Source organism: Ursus arctos, unplaced genomic scaffold, assembly GCF_023065955.2.
Source record: "Ursus arctos isolate Adak ecotype North America unplaced genomic scaffold, UrsArc2.0 scaffold_29, whole genome shotgun sequence".
Classification (NCBI taxonomy): Eukaryota; Metazoa; Chordata; class Mammalia; order Carnivora; family Ursidae; genus Ursus; species Ursus arctos.
Genome location: NW_026622974.1, coordinates 3,787,023 through 3,807,892, shown reverse-complemented (window position 1 = coordinate 3,807,892; position 20,870 = coordinate 3,787,023). Strand labels below are relative to the sequence as shown.

The 20,870-nt window shown below is 51.5% G+C and overlaps 1 protein-coding gene across 5 annotated transcripts in view; it reads left to right on the top strand.

Moving 5' to 3' along the window:
* The window catches only part of TRERF1 (transcriptional regulating factor 1), a 204,378-nt gene that overhangs the window by 164,886 nt on the left and 18,622 nt on the right, over window positions 1-20,870 (top strand). For 3 of the 5 annotated variants that reach the window (XM_048219616.2, XM_026507447.4, XM_044387223.3), the window contains 7 exons: window positions 3,772-4,156; window positions 4,770-4,836; window positions 6,328-6,467; window positions 6,600-6,703; window positions 8,221-8,296; window positions 15,936-16,024; window positions 17,911-18,021. In XM_048219616.2, the coding sequence (XP_048075573.1) occupies window positions 3,772-4,156; window positions 4,770-4,836; window positions 6,328-6,467; window positions 6,600-6,703; window positions 8,221-8,296; window positions 15,936-16,024; window positions 17,911-18,021 (972 nt within the window). Of the gene's footprint in view, window positions 1-95; window positions 351-3,771; window positions 4,157-4,769; window positions 4,837-6,327; window positions 6,468-6,599; window positions 6,704-8,220; window positions 8,297-15,935; window positions 16,025-17,910; window positions 18,022-20,870 lie in introns of all 5 variants that reach the window. The other 2 variants (XM_026507445.4, XM_044387222.3) reach the window with 1 other exon arrangement.

Sequence of the window (20,870 nt, the reverse complement as noted above, 5' to 3'; positions counted from 1 at the left end):
CCTGCAACATTTCAGGAAAAGCCAAGTGCGTCCCCCCCCCCCCCCTTGGGAAGGCTGCTCTCAGCCCAGGATCAAAGCCTTTATTGTCTGTGTAGGAGGAAGGAGAGAAGGCCCTGCCGCCTCAGCCTCAGCCTCAGCCTCAGCCCCAGCCGCCACTGCCGCCTCCGCCACCACCGCAGCTCCCTCCCGAGGCAGAAAGCCTCACGCCTATGGTCATGCCCGTGTCTGTCCCTGTCAAGCTTCTCCCGCCCAAGCCAGGCTCTCAGGGCTTCGCCAACAGCATCGTTGCCGCCCCCTCCACCAGAGAGAAGCCAGCCAGCTCGATGTCGGACGACGAGATGCCCGTGCTCGTGAGGATGACCCTCTCTCCCCCACACTCACCCCAAGGGGCTGCCCCCCACCCACCTGCTGTGAGTTGCTGCTCTGCCCCCACCCGCCTGGGGTGGGAACATCCCTTTGCTTTCTTGGAGATGGGGTAGCCCTTCCAGGGTCACTGGCCTGAGCTCAGACATGGCTTGGCCTCTCGGGGTGAGCCCCCTGGCTGCCTTGGGCGTCCCATCCTTGTCCACACTGCCTGCTACCCAGTAAACACCTGTTACTCTACCAGGCTAACGGTCTGGGTTAGATTCTGAGAGACCTGAAGGTATTCCAAGATGAAAACAAAGATGATAACTCAGCTGGTAATCACAGCTATTAAAATATGGAAGTACCATCCCACATAATAAATAGCTATTCCGGGGGCCCTGCCCCCCCCTTCAGGATCTCCAGACCTCCTCAAATCCAGCAGCCACAGATGGAACGCCTGGCCCAGCAAGCCTCCATGCAGTAGCCCTGGCATCCGTTCTGATGGGCAGCCTAACCGGATGCTTCCTACCTGCATTATTAGCCTCAGAGGACCTAATTCACTCAGGTTCCCAAAGTAATTCCACTGAGAGACACCCACCCCCAAATCTCAGGAAAGCAAAGAGATCTGTGTTTCTCACTCACTCTGAAGCTCCTCTCTTTCTCAATTTCCAAGTGCTTCACCCAAGCAGCTTAGCTTGGCTCTGGGGCAGAGATCTCTCTCTCTCTCCCTCCTTCTCTCCCTCCCTCCTTCTCTTTTTCTCTCTCCCTCCTTCTCTTTCTGTCTTCCTCCCTCTTCCCTCCTTCTGTCCCCTGGGGGAGTCTGTAACCCATGTGGTTGACTGCATCAGATTTGTTCCCTCTTCACAAAGTGGTGTCCTGGGTCATATTTGTCCTCAAAGAATAAGTGGCTGCTGGGATTCCAGGTGGTATGAGGGTGGGGTTGGGCCAAAATAAGGGTAGGGTGGATAATTAGGAGAACTAGAAAAGTCCAGAAAGATCCTTCTTTGTTCTGTATGCAATACCAAGGCCTCAGAAGAGGAGAGGCTGAGGGGGAACCTCTGGGAGTGAGCACGGTTCTTATAAGCTGGCAGGACTTGGTGGCCAGTAACAAGCAGAGAGATGAAATGACAGAGCCAAGCTCCCTCTTTGCCCAGGAAAGTCCCTGATTTAGTGGGAGAAACACTGTTTCTACCCCCAGAGAACTCACAGCCTGAAGCTGGAGACTATGGTTCCTAGTCACACAGGGGCCCCAGGCAGCACCCCCTGCCCCAATTTAAGACAGAAACCAAGGTCTCAGAGAAAAAACAGTGGTTCCCCCATAGGGGAGCACCCCTGGGCAGCTAAAGTGACTAGGGACTGGGGAGACGCAGAGAGTTCGGTATGAATTTGCTCAGAAGACCACCATGGGACAGTTCTGAGCCGGGTTTTTAAGACAGAGATGAAGCTGGCCTTGTGGGAAAGGTGAGAGAGACATCGTAAGTAAGGAGATAAGCTGAACTAGAAGCATGTATCTGAGTTTGAGTAAAAATAGGAGCAAGGTCCTAACCCTTAATGTAAAGAAATGAAAATGTCCGGGGAGGAGCCCTGGGTTCTAATCCCCACTCTGCTACTGGCACCCTGGGGATGCAGGCAACTGAGACCCTCCCCCTTGAAAAGCCTGGGTTTCTCCCCTGAGCTTGGGGTTGGACTCATCAGTGGTTCTCCCTGCTCTGGGAGCTTTTAAAACCTCTCAGTGAGTAGTCCCACCTCCAGAGTCGGAATAACTTGGTAGAGGGGGAACCCTGTAAATGCTTCCTCTCAAGTGACATCCGGACCTGACATTCTGGGTGGCTTTCCTGGCCCAAGGTCTAAGAGCCTTGCCTGGAGTTGAGAGCTGGAGTAACAGGACCAGAGGCTCAAGTAAAGGGAGCGTGAAAGGGATCTTTGACCCTGTGAGCAGAGGTCTGGATTCCTGCACTGTGTTGAAGTCATGCAAGGTCAGCCTGTGCTCAGATGGCCTCATCAGTTCCCTGGGAACAGGGTAGAAAGCTTCAAGATTGCTTCCCAACTTGGGCGGCAGAAACATCCACTCCCCATTCTCCTCAGACCTCTCTTTCCACCTCAGCCTCAGGTGGTGAGCCCTCTGGTGGGGAGAGGAGGCAGGTTGTGGCACTCTGGCCTAAGGAGAGCCCCCTGGGGGTGAGCTGAGAGCCCCCTGGGGCCCTCTGTCCCCTCTCCCTTCCCCACCCCTCAGCTTCCCTAGACTTCCCTCCTAGGGGTTGGGACAGCACCCCAGAAGACAGTGAAGCTGAGGGAGAAACAGGAGGGGCAGCAGAGGGAGCCCAGAGCTGAGGGGTGACTGGAGCAGGTCACATGGCCTGGAGGCAGCTGGTCACATGACCACAGCCAGCCCTTCCCATCACCCCCTGCTGCCTCCTACTCGGGTGCCACCCTGGGGGCAGGAATTGCCAGGAACTGCAGCTGTGACAGGCACTGGCCTGCAGGGCCTGGGAGGGTACCACAGACTGCCCAGAACTTTTCTGCAGGTATCCCCACTGCCTCTCCCAACCGCACCTCCCTCCCCAGCCACACCCAGCTACACGCAGCCCTCGGGTTTTCTGGGCTGGTGCTGGCACACACCCGAGTCTGTTTCTGTTTGGCTTTGGCATGCCCTGCTTATCTATTTATGTGCATATGTTTACTTATTAGTATATATGTATCCATGTGGCAGATCTTCCTTCCAGACTATGCTTGGTTCCGCTGCCATAAAATAAACTAACACTGCTGACAGGAAGCAACCCAGAAGGGCTTGCTGCAAATGAGCCACCGTCCTGGGAGCAGTTGGGGGGGGGGGGGGGGTCACCAGATCCGTCTTTAGGAGAGCACGTGAACCGGGCCTGAAAGACCGTAGACGGCTCTCCCTCAGCCCCAGCGTTACCTCGAAGGAGAGCCCAGCGTGGGCCACCGGCCCCGGGAGCCTTGGCTAGGCCTGGCCCCTCTTCCTGCCCCGCAGCCTCTGCCCGGCTTCCCTGAATAGACGATTCTGCCCCTTCTCAGAACATGTGTTATCTGTCCCTGATGTCTGTCCCCTGGGAGCGCTGGGGAATTAAAGGGCCCACTCGGCTGGATTCCACTCACCAGATGGGAATGCGGTGATAAGCAATAAAGAATGTGAATTTATTCTTTCTTGCCCACCCACCGTTCCCACCACCCCCATCTCCAGACGTTAGGGATTTCCTCCCGAACCCAAGTTTTCAAGCCCCCCCCGCCCCCCCCCTCAAGCCACCGAACTCGCCCTGTGGGAAGTGGAGGGGGCTGGTTTTCGAGGCCGGGGATGGGGGGCGGGGGAGGCAGACAAGTGGCCTGGGGGTTCCCTTCCCTCAAGCTGTGGAAACGGCCTGTGGGGAAAGCCTGAGGATTCGAATCGGGCCGTTCTTGCCCTTCTAGGAGATCCCCAAGAAGCATCAGCCGGGCGCGGCCAAAGCCGAGGAGCCCCTCAAGAGCTTGCCCGAGAAGAAGAAGTTCCGGCACCGGCCCGAGCCGCTCTTCATCCCGCCACCGCCCTCCTACAACGCCAACCCCGCCGCCTCGTACTCGGGCGCCACCCTGTACCAGAGCCAGCTGCGCTCCCCGCGCGTCCTCGGCGACCACCTGCTGCTGGACCCCGCCCGCGAGCTGCCCCCCTACACGCCCCCGCCCATGCTGAGCCCGGTGCGCCAGGGCTCGGGGCTCTTCAGCAACGTGCTCATCGCGGGCCACGGCCCCGGCGCCCACCCGCAGCTGCCCCTCACGCCCCTGACGCCCACGCCGCGGGTGCTGCTGTGCCGCTCCAGTGAGTCCCCGCCCCCCCCACACCCCCACGGCCGCCCCGGCTCGTCGTCGTCGTCTCTACGGAGACTGCGTGTTCGATGCGGACCCTCGGGGCAACCGCGGTCCGGCTGGGGAGACCCCGGAGTCAGAATTACGGTCTCTTTGGCATAAGCGAACAGTTGACGTGTGCACGCGCTCCCTAAGCCTGTGCCGCACATAATCGTCGGAGACGCGTCCCCAAGTACATGTGCGAAGTAGGTAGATAGCATGAGGGATTATTTGCAGGACCCGGCTTCCGCATCTTGTGCACACGCCGTGTAAAGATCGAGCCTGGAGAGCCCGGGAGCCAGCCAGTATCTCTTACTAGAGCGAGAATGGTTTCAGGGAAGAACGATAGAGCTTAGCCAACCAGAATGGGGGCGCCCGCTTCTCCTTCCCCAGTGTGAGAAATGAGTCACCCTGAGCCATTTAGCACCACATGCCACCCGGTCCCTAGAGGACCACCGGGGGTAACTCTGGCATGGGTCGGGTGGGAGAGGGATCCCATTATGACCGTTTAGGTCGCTTGCTCATTGGCTTTAGTGTCTTCGGTACCCTTTCCTGTTGACCACTGACCTCTGGTTTTTGTGCTTCAGACAGCATTGATGGCAGCAATGTGACAGTCACCCCAGGGCCTGGAGAGCAGACCATTGATGTGGAACCGTAAGAAAAAGCCAATTTTGGGTTTTTGGGTTTTTTGTTTTGTTTTGTTTTTTTAAGAACAGAAGCTTCAGCTGAGGATGAGGAGCTTTGAGAAGTACCACCGAATGAGAAGTTAGAGGAATTATAGGATCATGGTATTTCTTATGTACTGGTGTTTTAACAGGCTTCTGCCAAAGACTAAACGCGTACTAAAGCATGAAGCCCTATATTCGGAGAACGTAGTGTCCCCATCTCTAGCTGCATGGTTGTGGCCACGTGCTTGCACATCCCCAGTGACACTGAGATCTCTACAAGTCTCCATCCAAATGCCCTTCCTTCCATGTCCCGTCCCTAAAATTCTTGGCTGGTCCTCCAAATAGGCTTGGTGTGGGTGGGGCTGGGGGGTATAATGGAAGAGAAAGGTACTATTTTTTCTTTCTTTCTTTCTTTCTTTCTTTCTTTCTTTCTTTCTTTCTTTCTTTCTTTCTTTCTTTCTTTCTTAAGATTTATGTATTTACTTAGAGAAAGAAAGAGAGCATGTGTGGGTGAGTGGGGGAGGAGCAAAGGGAGAGAATCTTTCAAGCAGACTCCCCAATGAGCAAGGAGCCCGACTTGATCCCACAACCCTGAGATCACGACCTGGGTCCAAACCGAGAGCTGGAGGCTCAACTGACTGAGCCACCCAGGAGCCCCAAGAAAGGTGCTATTTTCATAGACAAGCTCAAAAAAACCAGGTGGTAGAGTGGTAACTACATTGAGTCAGGAATGTGAAAACCTGTGTTCCAGCACCATTTTGTTATTTGACCTTGATGAAGTTAACCTGTCTAGGCTTTATATATTTTTTTAAGATTTTATTTATGTGAGAGAGAGAGAGAGCACGCGTGCATGCACAGGGGTGGGAATGGGGAGGGCAGAGGGAGAGGCTGGCACCCTGCTGAGCAGGGAGCCCGATGCGGGGCTCAATCCCGGGACCCTGAGATCATGACCTGAGCTGAAGGCAGACTTTTAACCAACTGAGCCCCCCAGGCGCCCCAACCTTTCTAGGCTTTAGTTAACTCACCTATTAAGTGAGAATAATTATCACTGCCTCGCTTACATCACAGGTCTTTGTGAGATTCAGATGGGATGATTTACGTGAAAGTGGCCTGAAAGGGATAACAAATACAATAAGCACATTATGTTTGTTCCATTTTTCCTGGTTAAATGGTGCCAGCGGCCATACTCTGGGCAGCTGTTGCCTTGCAATTAGCAGCCTCCCTGTCTGAGTTACAGCGAGCTATGACACTCCAGGCAGACTTCTCCCCCACGCCCTGCAGCATCTCTCCCCAGTCTTAAAGCTGTTCCTTCTCCCAGTGAAAAGGCCATGCCTGGAATCTTAGGATCACACTCTGAGGAAATGCCCCTGCATTCTTCTTGCAGAAGGAACTGGTTTCCTTCTTTTTCAAGTTCCTGATGGTTTCTCTTGACCTCAAATTGAAGACCACACTGTTGTTTTCGTTTTTGTCCTTAAAGACGCATCAACATTGGCTTGAGGTTCCAAGCAGAGATCCCAGAACTTCAGGATGTCTCTGCCTTGGCCCAGGACACACACAAGGCCACGCTGGTATGGAAGCCCTGGCCAGAGCTGGAAAACCATGACCTCCAGCAAAGAGGTATCGGCATGTGGGAAGAACTGGGTGGGAAGAGCTTGATCCTCTCACAGGGGTCTCTGGCTCCAGGCTGCATGTGTTGGTCCATGAGACCAAGCTCTCTCTGATGCAGTGGCTTCTCATTGTCCCCAACAGTGGAGAATCTCCTGAATTTGTGCTGTTCAAGTGCGTTGCCCGGTGGAGGGACCAATTCTGAATTTGCTTTGCACTCTCTTTTCGAGGCCAAAGGTGATGTGATGGTAAGGAACGGTGAAAATAGACTTCACAATTCATATTCTCCGTGTCAGAATTCTGCAAAGTATTTTCCTGAGTTTCTGCGTTGTCCCACATGCCAGAAAACCAGTTCCTCAGATCAGGACCCATCAACATGCCACTATATTCCTTATCTCATTGAGTGGGTCAGGATTTAAAGCCTGCGGGAGAACCTGCCGTTGGACTTCTGTTTATGCGTCTGTTCCCAAGTAATAATTATGGTCACATCTGTCTTGGGAAATTAGAATTTCTTTTCAGCAGTCTTCTGAGTCACATCAGAAACCTGGCCTCTGGTGATAGAAGTAGAAAACCTTACTGAGACAAGACTTTGTGTGAAGCCGCCTATCCCACTCTGCTGATTTTTCTCCTCTACTATGGAAGTCATCCAGTTTGATGTTCATAGAACTCTTTCTTCCCTAACCAACAGAAAGGGTTTGCTGTGCACCAACTGGGGTCATTCTTCCACTTTTGACACTCAGACCTTTGGTGCCATTTTCCCAGGATCCTAGCGGATCATATGCCTGCCCACCTGGCCTCCTGGCAAGGGCACTGAGTCACTAACCTCAGTTTCCCCTTTAGTAAATACATGGCTTTGGTACCAAATCTAGCCTCTTGCTTTTTGATTTTATGAAAATGTGCAAGTAAACAAGTGTCCCAGTACTACCTTATGAGATTATTGGTATGCTTCATGGATTTTCTAGAATGTTAGAGAACTCTCCTTAATCCTTCAAGACAAGTGTTGCAGAGAAGCACTTCTTGAACTTTTAATGTGCGCACAGGTCACTTGGGGCCTCTTGTTAAAATGCACATTCTCATTCACCAATTCTGGAGGTGAGGCCCAAGGTCCTGCGTTTCCAACCAGCCCCCAGTGGATGCCCATCCATGCTGTTGTTCCATGGACCACACTTGAGAAGCAAGATTCTAGACCTTGCTGTGCCCTTAACCCATCTACTGTTCCCATCTACAATTCCACAGGCACCATTTTTTTTTTTTAAGTTGACCAGGCTGAAGGAAGCATATTTGAAAGGGTTCTTCACCTAGGCTCTCTGGAAAGACAGTGTATAGTACAGTTATTACTAATACAACTATTTATGTTAATTGTAATGAAATGAGGTTCCTCTGCAAAAACAGTTATAAGTCACCCACTCATTTCCTTGGAGCCTTTCCCCAAAAAAGTCAGTCTCCATTCAGAGGAGGCCCCACCATCTCTCTGAAGCTGGAGCCTTCACCATGGAAAGAGTGGGGTCTCCACTGCCCCCTGTTTTTCTCTGACATGACCAACTGGTGGCAGGCACGGGCGGGGGGAGGTGTTTTGAGTGCCGTGACCTGTGGGGTGCTGGCCAGAAAGGAAGCCCCAGTTAGCGGAGTCCCCCTCTGGTTTTCCTTCCAGCACCCCCAACTCCTGGCTCTGCGGTGCAGACTCCTTTCCCCCGTAGGTAACGCCCTTTCCGTGGCCCACAGACCTGTGACTGACTCTCGCCTTTTCTCTCCCCCGGGTCTGCAGGCTGCTCTGGAAACGCTGCTGCTGCGGAAGCCAGTCAGGTTAAAATGTCATCCTTTAGCAAATTACCACTATGCCGGTAGGTTGCCGGGAGCCTTGTGACCCATTGCTTCCTGACAGCAGGCTCTTTGCATGTTTGGTGGGGTCACTTTTTAACAGTAGATCGACCAATCCTGTCCTAATGGTGCCTTGTGAGCTCAAGGCCTTCTGGGGCATAGCTGGTGGCGCGGTTGTGTCTGTCGTCTGGGTACTGTCGCGCGTGTGTACCGGCTCCCGCCCCTCGTGGCTGTGCCAAGAGCTGGGTGATAGCGGATGGTGTCTGCACGTGTGGTGGTGAGACTGGTGCACAGGCGGGAAGGAACCACAGAGGGGACAGTACAGAGCCAGCACTAAGCAGCCCCTCAGCTTTGGAATCAGTGGGTGTGGGTTCAGATCTGGCCTACACCCCTTGGCCTTCTGGAACCTTGGTCTCCTCACCCGTGAAACAGGGCTCCTGCTCCATCCCTTGCAGCATTTTTGTGATGATTTAGATAGTAGATGTAGCACAATGTGCGGCATATTCCAGTAGTTATTATTATTCATTTATTGAGTAATTATTTATTGAGTACTTGCTGCATACAAGAAACTGTGCTAAGTGCTAAGACAGACATAGATGGAATCCTGCCTCATGCAGTTCGCAGTCTGAGGAGGAAGTAGTCATCAACAGCAGATCACACTCAAGGCACGAGAAGGACATCTGCGTCTGCATGTACGGTCATACCTACGTGCATATATATGCTTGCATATATGTATATTGTATGTACACATTACACACACATGTCCGTATACAGTGTGTCCGGTGACGGTGTGGGTTAACAATGGCATCACCAGGAAGGGGGAAGGAGAAAACACCTTTGAGAGTTGAATGTGGTAAGAATCATGAAGAGAGAAGGTGACAGGTCGGGGAGCCTGAGGTGACAAAATGAAGTTGAAATCAACATTTTAATTTCCAGTAATGGGTAAACCCATCCATTCTGAGGGCGTCCATGAGCCTTCCGGGGTCCTCCATTTCAGAGGGGGCTAAATCCTCCAGTGCCGCTGGGATTGTTAATCATTTGAAGGGGCCTTTGGTGCCTTGGGCAGACCCTGCATAGGTAGGTGCTAAATGCTTAAGTGGGCTTGGGGACCCGGTCAAACCTTCTCCAGTCCTTGGTCCAGACAGCCGGCTGTGGCCTAAGGTGAGCACTGCTCTACGAATACTAGAGTGTTCTCAGTGGGCAGCCCACTGGGCCCACCACCCTTTGCCACACTTACTGTGCCCCTCTCGTGAGCCAGCCTTCCCGCCTGTCGTCACAGCGGGGGAAGGGCCTCAGAAGCCACTCACCTGAGCACAGACAACCCCGGATGTCTGCCTGTGGGTCACTGTCAGCACACAGGCCACTACCGGAAGTAGGCAAGCACAGAACGGACACAGGGATAAGAAATCCATCATTTAACTAGGGCCTAAGCCAGCCAGTTTCTTCATGTTGTCTCCATCACTTCCTGCTTGGTGTCAGCCCCGAGTGTGGGTAGGAAGATGTGGAAGTTCTCCCTAATCTGCCATGGAAACAATTCAGTCCTCTTAATTCCCAGGGTCATCTGCTGCCCATTAAACCCTGACAGGCTGTCCAGCCTCCTGGAGCCTGTCTCAGGCTTCTTTGTATAGTGGGCGAGACAGTTGGTGACAGGCGGCTTCCCAGGCATCTGCCGTAGCTGCCCTCACCCACGGGGTGTTCAGGGTAGCCGGCGCCGCTGGGCTGGTCAGCTCCAGCTGTGAGCAGCCTCGTCTGAGACCCAAACCCCCTCCGGTTCTTCCCCCCATGCCAAGCGAGTATTATATTGTTCTGTGTGTGTCATGACGTAATAACATTTGGAAAGCTATGGACTAGAAGCCGCGCCCCCACCCCAAACAAAACAAAACAAAAATACTAAAATAATAGTAAGGATTTTGAAACTCAACTCTGCTAAAATTACCAGTCTTTTAGGGTCCCGAACTAATGTGCCTCAGCCTCCTTCCCCCACAGGCAAACCAGGAAGTGCTCAGTTGCCTCCTGGAATTTTCAGCCCTTGGAGGCAAGAGAGGTGGAGCTGAGGTGTGAAGGGTTGGTGTTCCATTAGCCGTTTGTCTCACATCTGAAAAGGTTACTCACATATGTCTGCCAGACATCTGCCTTCTCCAGGAAGCGATCACAGACTGGGCCTCCGAGAATCTGGTGTAACTATGAACAAAAAGGTCAGAGGTCACTGGTCCGTAAAGTCTGGCCTGACTCCATCCCTTTATAGTTCCCTTCCAGGCCACAGAGGAGGCCCCAGAGTATACCCCGATCACATGTCCTAGTTATCAGCCACCACTTCCTTCCCTCAGTTTGGTTCCAGGGTATCACTGAATCTCATCCCCACGGCCCCATCCTGCCTTGGCCTTTGTGCCCTGCTGGGTTGCTCTCCAGTAGGACTCTTGTCAGGTCAAATCAGCATCACTGGGACACTGTCTTCTGGATTGCCTTTGGTTTTGGCTCTGTGGGTGTGGCCAATGTCACCCCACCCCAGCTCCCTGCCCTGGAGGCAAGGCAGAACAACTGAGTTTGGAGTCAGAGGCTACAAGTTTGGGGAAGACAGACGGCCCCAGGCCTATGAAAAATCACTTCCCCTACTTTACTTATGACATTTCCCGCCCCATCCCAAGCAATTCACTAAGAAAAGGAAAAAATGACCAGTGCTGGGGCCCAGGAGAGATACCAGTGTGGGTGGGCAGCTTGCCCAGATGTGGAGGCTGCTTGCCAATGCCAGAGGAGCCCTGTACAAGATCCTTGGAGGAAGGAACGTGCCTTTGCAGTGGCCCCCAGCGTGCTAATCCACACCCAGGCTCACAGTCCGGCCCTCTCTTGGCACCGTCCACCCATGTGTGGGTAGCAGTTTGCAGATGCTCCCTGCTAGCTTTTGGGTTGGGTGGGGAAGGCCAGAGCATGGAGGACTCAGGGTGAGGAGGACGCCTGGTTGCGATTAAGGGGCTTGCTGCATCCTTGGTTTTTCCATCAAAAAACCATCGTTCCTGCAGATGGGTGCGGACACTGGCCTTATGCCTCCTGGCAAGGGTGCAGGGGTCCACTGCTGGCTCCCACCACAGCCCAGGCTCTTCCTGGGTCCCAAACCCTGACCTGACTCCAGACTTCAGGATTCCTGGAGGAAATACCCAGTTGGTGAAGACCTGTTCTCTTAGAAGCTCCCCAGTTTGATGAGGAGACAGAACTATGTACTCAAGAGAATAGTTTGCAAGAAACACAGCTGTGACGTCATTTTCCAGGCATTCTCAGCTCATGTCTCTGGCTGGAGAGTGGTCACCCCAAGGGCAGGACCTGAGTTAATACTTACTGTCCAGCTTTGCCTGACGCAACGCTGGCAAAGAAAGGGTCAGCGGACAAGCTTGAGGTCTGGATTTAGATGGAGGAGGCCTCCCTTCCTTCTGCTTCCAGGGGGGCCTTTGGCAGCAGCCAACTTCATCCTCCACCCCTAAAAAATTATTCAGCCTTTTAACCTTTCACAGAAACGAAGATCTGATTTCAGAACCGTCCCCCTTTTCCTGCAGTGCACATGTCTTCCTTGTGTATGTGCAATAACAGCACCATCACAAAAGTTTTGTAAGTCTTGAGAGCACGACGGAAGGGCCCTCTTTAAAAGATTCTGAGCCCAATTCTCTCACCGCTCCACGTCTCTTTTTAATTGCCTGGGTTCGCTATAGATCGCCCCAAATTTATCCACAGTCCAGAGCCTGTTTCCCAGCAACCGAAGCTCAGAACATTTTTCCTCTGGATACTGTTCCAGCACCAGTTTCCTCAGTTAATTAGGCCCTTTGTAATTAGCCTTAATCGGCTTGTTAGGGGCCCCCGCTGATAAGAGCCCAATAGCCGGGAATCCCCAGGTAGGACAAATGAGCACGGGGGGAATGTCAGCCCACTAACCCTGCGTGCATGCTGAGTGGACAGCAGGGATCTTGGAGAGGAAGAAAGGGCAGAGCAAGGGGAGGGTTAGAGGCAGCCCCCTGCCTCGGTTTTGTATTTTATCCTGGACTTTGTCCAAGACACCGAATCCAGGAAGGGCTGGCTTAGAACTTTGTCTAAAAATGAAGTGCTCCCAACCGACAGAGCCTCTGGGAACGAGACGCCTGAGCCTTTCCTTGATGGGATTACAGAAGGAATTGCCGGGGTCGGGAGCCACCAGCAGCCAGGAGTAAGGATGTGGGATTATACTCACACAGAACTAGGAACACCAGTAGAGACCAGCAGTCTTCCCCAGTGCCATTAATGCATGTCAGCAGGGGACAGTGTGTATCCCATAGCTGTGGGCTGACTTGGAATCTCCTCTCCAAGTGGCCAGTGACAGTTGTTGTGTACCTGCCTAGGACCAAAGGTGCTGTCTGTCAGAGAAGAGGAAGCTGAGAGCCAGAGAAGTTGAGTACCTTTGCCTGAGGCCACAGGAGTAAGTGGCAGGACCAGATTTGCAGACTGGGGTCTCTTGACTGAAGTCACCTCCTTTTTTTTTTTTTTCCAGATTTTATTTATTTATTTGACAGAGAGAGAGCGTGCGCACAAGCAGGGGAAGCGGCAGGTAGAGAGAGGGACAAGCAGGCTCCACTGAGCAGAGAGCCCGACATGGGGCTCCATCCCAGGACCCCAGGATCATGACCTGAGCCAAAGGCAGCTGCTCAACCATCTGAGCCACCCAGGCGTCCCTGAAGTCACCTGTTTTTATCACAGCACAGTGACTTTATCTGAGAAGAGCACATTCGGGTATTTCTAGGCTTGGGCCTGGGAATTCAGTCCAGGAGCCCAAGGGTGGATTCTCAGCCCCGTGGGCGATCTCGTGATCAGGATGCCATGAAGATGGACCCCGCTGTGGTGTGAGCGTAAGAATGGATTTGCTTGTCTGGGCCTGCCTCTGCCTCTCACTTCATGGACGCCGTTGTTGGACAGACACACGTACGCGGTGCTGTCTTGTGCACAAAAGCACAACCTGGAGGACTTCATACAGGAGCCATGTTTTACTCTCTGGGCACGTGCTGCCCACTTCCAATCCAGGACTGGGATACAGAATGAACACACTCGAATGGGAAGACTGAAGACCCTATCACAGAGCAGCAACCCTAAGAACCACCGAGGAATCAGCAGGGGGAGTTCCCTTCCCTCAGGAGGCCTGGGGCCCCCATGACAGATGGTCCAGGAAGCTTCCCGTTCAGTGAGGTTGCAGCTGGCAGGCTCTTCAAAGCACGAAGGGATATGCTTCTTACAAGTAGACCCAGGCATTTGACACTGCTGCTTGGGCAGTGATCAGGTGATGATTCCATTCCTGGCGTGGGGTGGAAGGTGGAAGCAAGTGTGCCTGCCATAGAGACCCACTCAGGTGCTGGCCTGAGAAGGCCGCATGGCCCCGTTAGTGTCTCACCAGGTCTTAGAGCCCCACTCTAACTTAGGAAACGTATGGTCCGGCTGAGAGCGGAAAGGACTCTCATCGATCTAGTTGGGTGTCTTCATCAGCAAGATGTCCCTTTATTCCCCATCTGAGATGCAACCCAGAGCTGTGTGGGCTCTAGACTTGCAGAGGTGTCGCTTGACCAGGGGTTCAGCCGATGTGACGAGTCCCCATCCTGATCCTCTTCCACCATTGTATTTCTGATTCTTCTCACCTCTTCGCAGTTTTGATGGATACCTAAAGAGAACCATGACTGCTCTTTGGTTATTCAATTCAATTGTTGGTAATCCTTTCTGTCTTTCTCCTTCTACCTCTGTTCCTGAGCAAGAGGAATATGGTTGCTGGCACTCCAATGCCCTGAATAGTACACAGAGTTTTAGGAACACTGATGGAACCATTCTAGAAACCCAAATCCCACAGACCTCCTCTGCTCACGTCCACTCCAGCAAAGCTTCCCCAAACACCCAGCCTCTCTTCTCCTCCCTATTGTGATGGCTACACAGCCAGAGATGTCCCAGCCTCCAGAAGGTGTGGAAGATGCTTCTTTCTGCTGAGGATTAATCAGAAAACCACTTCCCTTCTGGAAATAAAAATCAGGAGATAAACTTGCAAACCGAAGAAATCAGGTGGTGGCGGCCCTGTGTTTTGGAGGGCTGAGCCAGCCCAACTCCACAGAACATATTCTGAGTCTGGAGCCAGAGCTCTTGGCTTGGGCACGCGTCACCCAGTCACACGGAGAAGGTGTTTATTTCAGAAACCTGAGTTTATGTCACTGACTCACAAATTCTCTCAAGGAGCCTGATTCACTAATTTTGGCTGAACCTTCCAATGGGAGAAACAGTTCAGGTTTCCTGTGTTTTCATCTTCATCAGTCAGCCATAGCAACGTGGAAATCCTAGGCTTATCCCGGTTAGGAGGGAAAGTGCTATGGTTTGGGGGATCGTAGCTCGGCGAAGTGGACGAATGTCAAAGGCCTAACCGTATACCGTCCAAAGAATCAGAGATGTGGAGAACTCAACAAACCAGAAAAACAAGGCAGAGTTTTCTGCAAAGCAGCCACAGGAATTGAGCCTTCCTTGAAGCCCCCAGAAATAGGACTTATCCTAGAAATAAGCTTTATGTCTTATCCCAAACAGGCCAGGACCACCCTGTCTGGTGATCTGCATATCATGCTTTCTCATATATGGAGGGGAAACGAATGTGAAAATCAAGTTCAGCCACCAGCGCCGACGCACTAACCCAGCCTGCGGGGGGCGGGGGGAGCTCTCCTCCTTGGTCTGTGGACCTCTCAGGGGCTGGTCCCACTCACCTCTCCAGCCTCATCTGCTTTCTCTTCACTGGGAGCTTGTAGTTAAACCACACTGGATTACTGCTCCTTCTCTGAACACCTCCGTTTCCTCAGCTGTAAAATGGGTAATAGGGCTATTGGTGGAGCCAAATGACTATTATCTGTGAAGTACTTAGAACCCGGCATAGTAAGCACCTGGAAATGCTAGGGTTTTTGTTGTTGTTGTTTTTTCCTAGCACAGTGTCTTGAATGTAGTAGACACCTAATACCTGTTGAATGAATGAACGAATGAATGATCTCACTGTTGCCTCTCACTTTTGCCTCAGCCACATTTTCTCCCCAGAATTCCCTTCCATCTCCTCCTTGCCTGAACTCTTTCTGTGGGTCCTTTAAAACATAGCTCAGGTGTTTTCTCTACCTGGAAACCTGACCCCAGTCTGAGCACGAGGCTCGCGTTGAGCACCGTGGCCTGCTGGTTTGTCTCCCCGCTAGATGGCGAGCATCTTGGGGGGGGGGTGCTGCCGAATCCGCCACATGTTGAGGAGCCCTCGCCATGTGAACGCTCGCACTCATAATTGCAGCATAAACCGTAGCTACGCTTTGTGGGGCATCATTGTTTTCCAGTCACTAAGCTAAGCACTTGTGGTGCATTATCTTCTTTAACCTTCACAAAGATCTCAAAAGCCGAGGACAATTAGAATTATTCCCATTTGTGGGTCACCAAACCAAGTCTCGGGAGTTCAGTAACTTGCCAAGGTCAAGGCCATAGCTGGTACTTGAACCCAGATGTCAGGGTTGCTAACCATTACACTACACTGGCTTTTTGTTCAAACGGGAGTTGGATATGTGTTCTATCACTTGCTGAACAGTCATGTTTTGTAACGAAGTAAGCCAGCACCTGAACGTAGGGAGAATCGTGCGCCGTTCTTACGACGTTTCTGTTTTGTAGGTTCGGACAAGTGGACATCCCTAGAAAGAAAACTGTTTAATAAAGCACTAGCCACTTACAGCAAAGACTTTATTTTTGTACAGAAGATGGTAAGCATGCTTTCTCCAATCGCTCACTTGAAATCGAATTCGGGAAATTAGACACCTAAAGACATACGGAAATATTTGGTACTCAGTTAACACTCTCACGAGAAGGATGTCTTCCACCTCTCTCTGGTGAAGGATCTTAGGGTCGCTCAGGTGCTGGGGATGTGAGGGAGAAGCAGAACCTAGTTATTTGGACATAGCAGTGGTAGGAGGTTATATTTATCTTAATAAATACGTGTAATTTATACATCCTATCAGAATAAATAGAACTGGGGCTGTTGGCTAACAATCTACATAATTTACTTCATGTATATTTGACAGATTTTTTGTGTTTTGACCATTTTTTCCTGGGAAATTAGAGAAGGGAAGATCGGTGCCTTCCCCCTAGCCAATAGCGGAGTTTCTGGTGTTGGGCCCCTAATCAGGACAGTAATAATAAAAATAATATTTTGTATATACAGCACCTCACAACAAAATAGAACTTTTCTACACAGATGAAATAGCACTTTGACAGAAGATAATGAACTTAATAGGCTTTAATTGGGTAAGAGGTGGTTTAGGCTAAAAGTTAAAATGATTCCAAGAGTGTTTCAGAAAATCAGTGAACCTTGGAGCCATATTGTATTATTAAGGTCATTAAAATGTTCAGGTCCACGGAGAACAGAGTTGCAGGTAATAACTCCCACTGGCTCTGGGGTGAGTCGAGCCGATACCACCCACTGGGTGTCTGTCTCCTGTCCTTAACATAGGGCCTTCCTTGATGGACAAGAATCAGAACGGGTAGACTCTTCTCTCTCTCTTTCCCCCATCTCCAGATCTGTATTCACCCCTGCCTTTCCCTGCCTTGGAGGCCACCATGCTCTTGGCTCCCCCGTAAGCTCAGTAGTTTCCATGCTGTCCTCTTTTTGAGTCCCCTTCCCCCGGGACTGACCTGTTGGAGGCCTCACCCCTTGCAGGCCTGCACGGTGTGGACTGGTGATGGAGTCATGTGTCATGCTTGCCAGGCCACGCGGCTTTTTCATCACGTGCTCTCCGAGACAGTATCCTCACTCCCTGTGCAGCTCTAATGTGGAAATTCAGGATATCCAGTGATGTGAAGGGGGCGACTTCAGGAAGACAGGGCTGTGGGTGGTGCCCCTCTGATCTCACGTTTGGGGTAACCGATAGCCCCCCCTCCAGAAGTATGGCCAGCCTTTTATCTGCCTCCAGAAAACCCACGTTATTGAACCCCACCTTGAGCTTGGAGATCTATGAACCACAAGGCATTTTTTTTTTCTCTTTAGAGTACATGTACCTTTGCCCACTTGGGGGAGGACAGGGCAAAGTTTGTTTCCTGCAAAAACTAAGCTCTTGCCATCGTAACTTTTGCCTTACACTCCTGTTCGATTACTAAGGAACATTTTTCATAAATAGATTTTGAAGGTCAACCAGCCAGAGAGCCATATACGCTCAAGCACATTAAATGAAAAAGCATGCTGCTTTATGGGTTAAAAAAGGAAGGAGCTCTCTACGGGCCGACATGAAAAAAGATCTCCAGGCTATATTGTGAAAAAGAAAAAATCAAGTTGCGAAACATAGACATATGTGGCATAGACAGTGTGCCGCCTCTTGTGAGGAGAAATATATTTCGTGTTCGTTGGTATATGCGTAAAGAGATTCTGGAAAGAGACCCAAGAAATGAAGAAGAGGGGCTAGCTGTGTGGCAGGGGTGGGGGGTGAGAACAGGATGGACGGAGACCAGGCACGGGAAGGAAGGTTTTTAGGATCTACATTTTTTTTTATTGCATTGCATACACCTGTTAGCTATTACAAAGTTACGTTTTCACAAAAGCTTGTGGCTTGGCCCACCCGGCGCTGCTGCGCTGATCTGGACTTGGCTTTCCCGGCAGGTGAAGTCTAAGACGGTGGCTCAGTGCGTGGAGTACTACTACACGTGGAAAAAGATAATGCGCTTGGGGCGGAAACACCGGACACGCCTGGCAGAAATCGATGATTCTGTGGTGAGTGAAGCTGCCCGGTCGCTGCTTATGCGGGCCCCGCCCCCGCCCCACACCCAGGTTAGTAAGTGGCTGGTGTTTGGCTCGGCTTTACTGAGGTGACCACAGGGAGTGGGTTGACGGGCCCGCTCCCTGGGGGGATTCAAGCCTCGACTCCCTGGCATAGAGATGCCGGAAGGAAGGTGGTCCTGGGTTTGCCCAGCACTCAGTTCAGGAGGTGAGGGCTGGCCTGGCTTCCACGGCAGGCAAGGCCAAGGGAGTGAAACCTGGGTGGTCCCAGCCTTGACTTGATGGCTTGCAAGTGGGTGCCCTTGACCCCCAGGATATCCTTTCTGAGTCACCCATGTCACAGATGCTGCTGGCCAGAGAACCAGAACCCTCGGGTTTTACCACAGCATCCGTGAAGCACGACCAAGGCGGAGCTCTGGCCTCTGGGTAGTGCCAGGACCTCTCGGTTATCAAGGAATAGTTAGCAGTGTGTGTGTTATTCTAATCCTTAATCACCATTTATCCTCGAGACTGCTTTCCTTCAGTGGCGGACGATGCAGAGTATACTGCATATTAAGTATACACCAAAGACATGACACGCTGAAGACTGAAGACATTGAAATCTTCTCCGAACCCCTAATGTGTGGCTTCGGGAATTACTATCACTTTTGTCCTTGCGGTTCAGTCTTTTTCATGTATCCATAGCCAGGGGGAGTCTTTCCACGCGCTGGGGGAAACCTCGCCTGCCATGCATGGGTGTGTAAAAATGTCATGTCTTAGAACAGATTAGTAAACTCCAGGCTGTCACCATCGGGGAAAGTGTTTGGAATTCATGATTGTCGTAAGTATCTGTAACTACACGTTCATTCCCGGTCGTGCCCCAGTTGTGAGTGTTAGCACGAACGTGGCTTATTTTCTTTAACGGACACTTACATAGCACTTTCTGTGTGCCGGGCCTTGTGCTAGGCCCTTTACCAGTATTGACTCACTTAATCCTCATAGCCAGTCTGTGAGGTGGGGAACTGAGGCACAGAGCCTAGGTAACTTAGCTGTGGTCAAATGGCTGGTGAGGATGTTGTCTGAGCCTGATTCCCTGTGTGATACTTCACGAGCAGTCAAATGCAAATTCTTTCAGAGAAGTGTAAGAACTCTTGCACTCATTAGTGCCTCAAGGTCCAGGTTCCTACCTAAGAATGATCCTAGCTGTGAAATATACACACATATTTGAATTTATATTTGGACCCAGATATCAGGAAAAACTTGACATCTGCATTAGAGATGATGGTGTTCTATGTTTGCGGTTTCCCGTGACCAGGGCTTTTGTCTGAGTGGTTGAAGTATGTGCTGTCTTATATCTGAAGAGCGTTGTTCTCACCTGCGGCCTAACGTTTAAAAAAAGCAATGTGGCCTCTTCTGGCTCAATCAGCTCAATGCAGTTGAGTTCCCGCAGTGTAAACAATACGTATGTGGTGCCGTGGGTGACCCAGAGATGTTAACTGGGCCCCGCCCTCCACCAGGAGCATATACTGAAGTTGGGAGGGTGTGGCATACGCAAATGGAAGCTTTAGCATGAACCCCAAGGGTGTTTACAAGCAGCGTAAGACGAGAACCAGAAAGGCTCGGATAGAGCCTTATGGCCTCTCTCTCATCCAGCTCCACCATGTCCCAGGCAAAGGTTTGAGGCCCAGAGAGGGGAAGGGCTGCCCAAGGTCACACACAGCATCACCTTCCAGATGAGCAGACCAGAGAGCAAACAAGGAAGTATGAAGAATCCTGGCCTTGCAGAACTAGGACCTGGCTCCTAAGCTTACTGACCTACAGAATGGGGCAGATGGCTTAGCTGATTTGGAAAGCCCCTTCCAGCTCTGAAACATTCTGGCCTCTGTCAGAGTCATGTTTTGGAAGAAGGCAAAATCATGGCAAATTGATGTCTTTCCAGCTGTGTGTTACCAAGTGCCTAGGGGGGTTCCTGGCATAATAGAGATACTCTAAATATTTGTTGAACGCTTTGAGTGAACATCATTCCCAGATAGGAGTCACTGTGGATCATAGCAACAGTCCCTCTCTGAACACACTGCAGGGAGATGGGGTGCACAAGGGGATTCAGAGCAGGGGATTGCTGCTAAGGAAGATGTTACCACATAAGGAAGAGGGGCTGTCGTGAGCCAGCAGGGCTCTGGATCTCAGAAAGGCCCAGGCCAGCATGTAGCCTCAGACTAAAGAGGAGAGGTTAAGACGATGCCCAAGGAACCACACCTTCTTGGGCTTATTCACCAGGAGCCGGTGTTAAGCTGGATCAGAAGCACCCCCCCCCATGTTACCTTAAGGAGAACAAAAAGCTATGGTGCAGAGATGACTCAGGCCCACAAAAAAGGAAGGAAGGAAGGAAGGAAGGAAGCAAGGGAGGAAGTAAGGGAAGAATGAAGGAGAAAGAAAGGGGTGGGAGGGCAGAAAGGAAGGAAAATCTTGATTCAAAGCCAACACGGTAGCTCACAGCTCCCTTTTGGGCACTGTAAAGGCACAGCCAAACTTCTAAGGAAAGTTTTCAAAGTAGAGACGAAAAATTGGGACCATGCAAGAGATGGGGAGGGTGCAGAAAGCACAGTCCTAGCGGTCCCTTTGTCCTCTGGGCCTTCCTAGACACCTGGGATAGCTTCCTGAGTATGGGTCCTCAGTGTTTTATCCCGGATGAAACATGATGGAACACACTCAGGTCGTTCAGGGACTTTTGTGCGGAGAAGGGAAAAGGAGAGTTCGTGAGGAATGGCTGCTCTTGAGGTAACCAGAAGGCCAACAGAACACAGTGTCTTACTCAGCTGAGTAGACTTCTGGCCTGAAGCCATGATAGTCCTTCCACCTTGGAG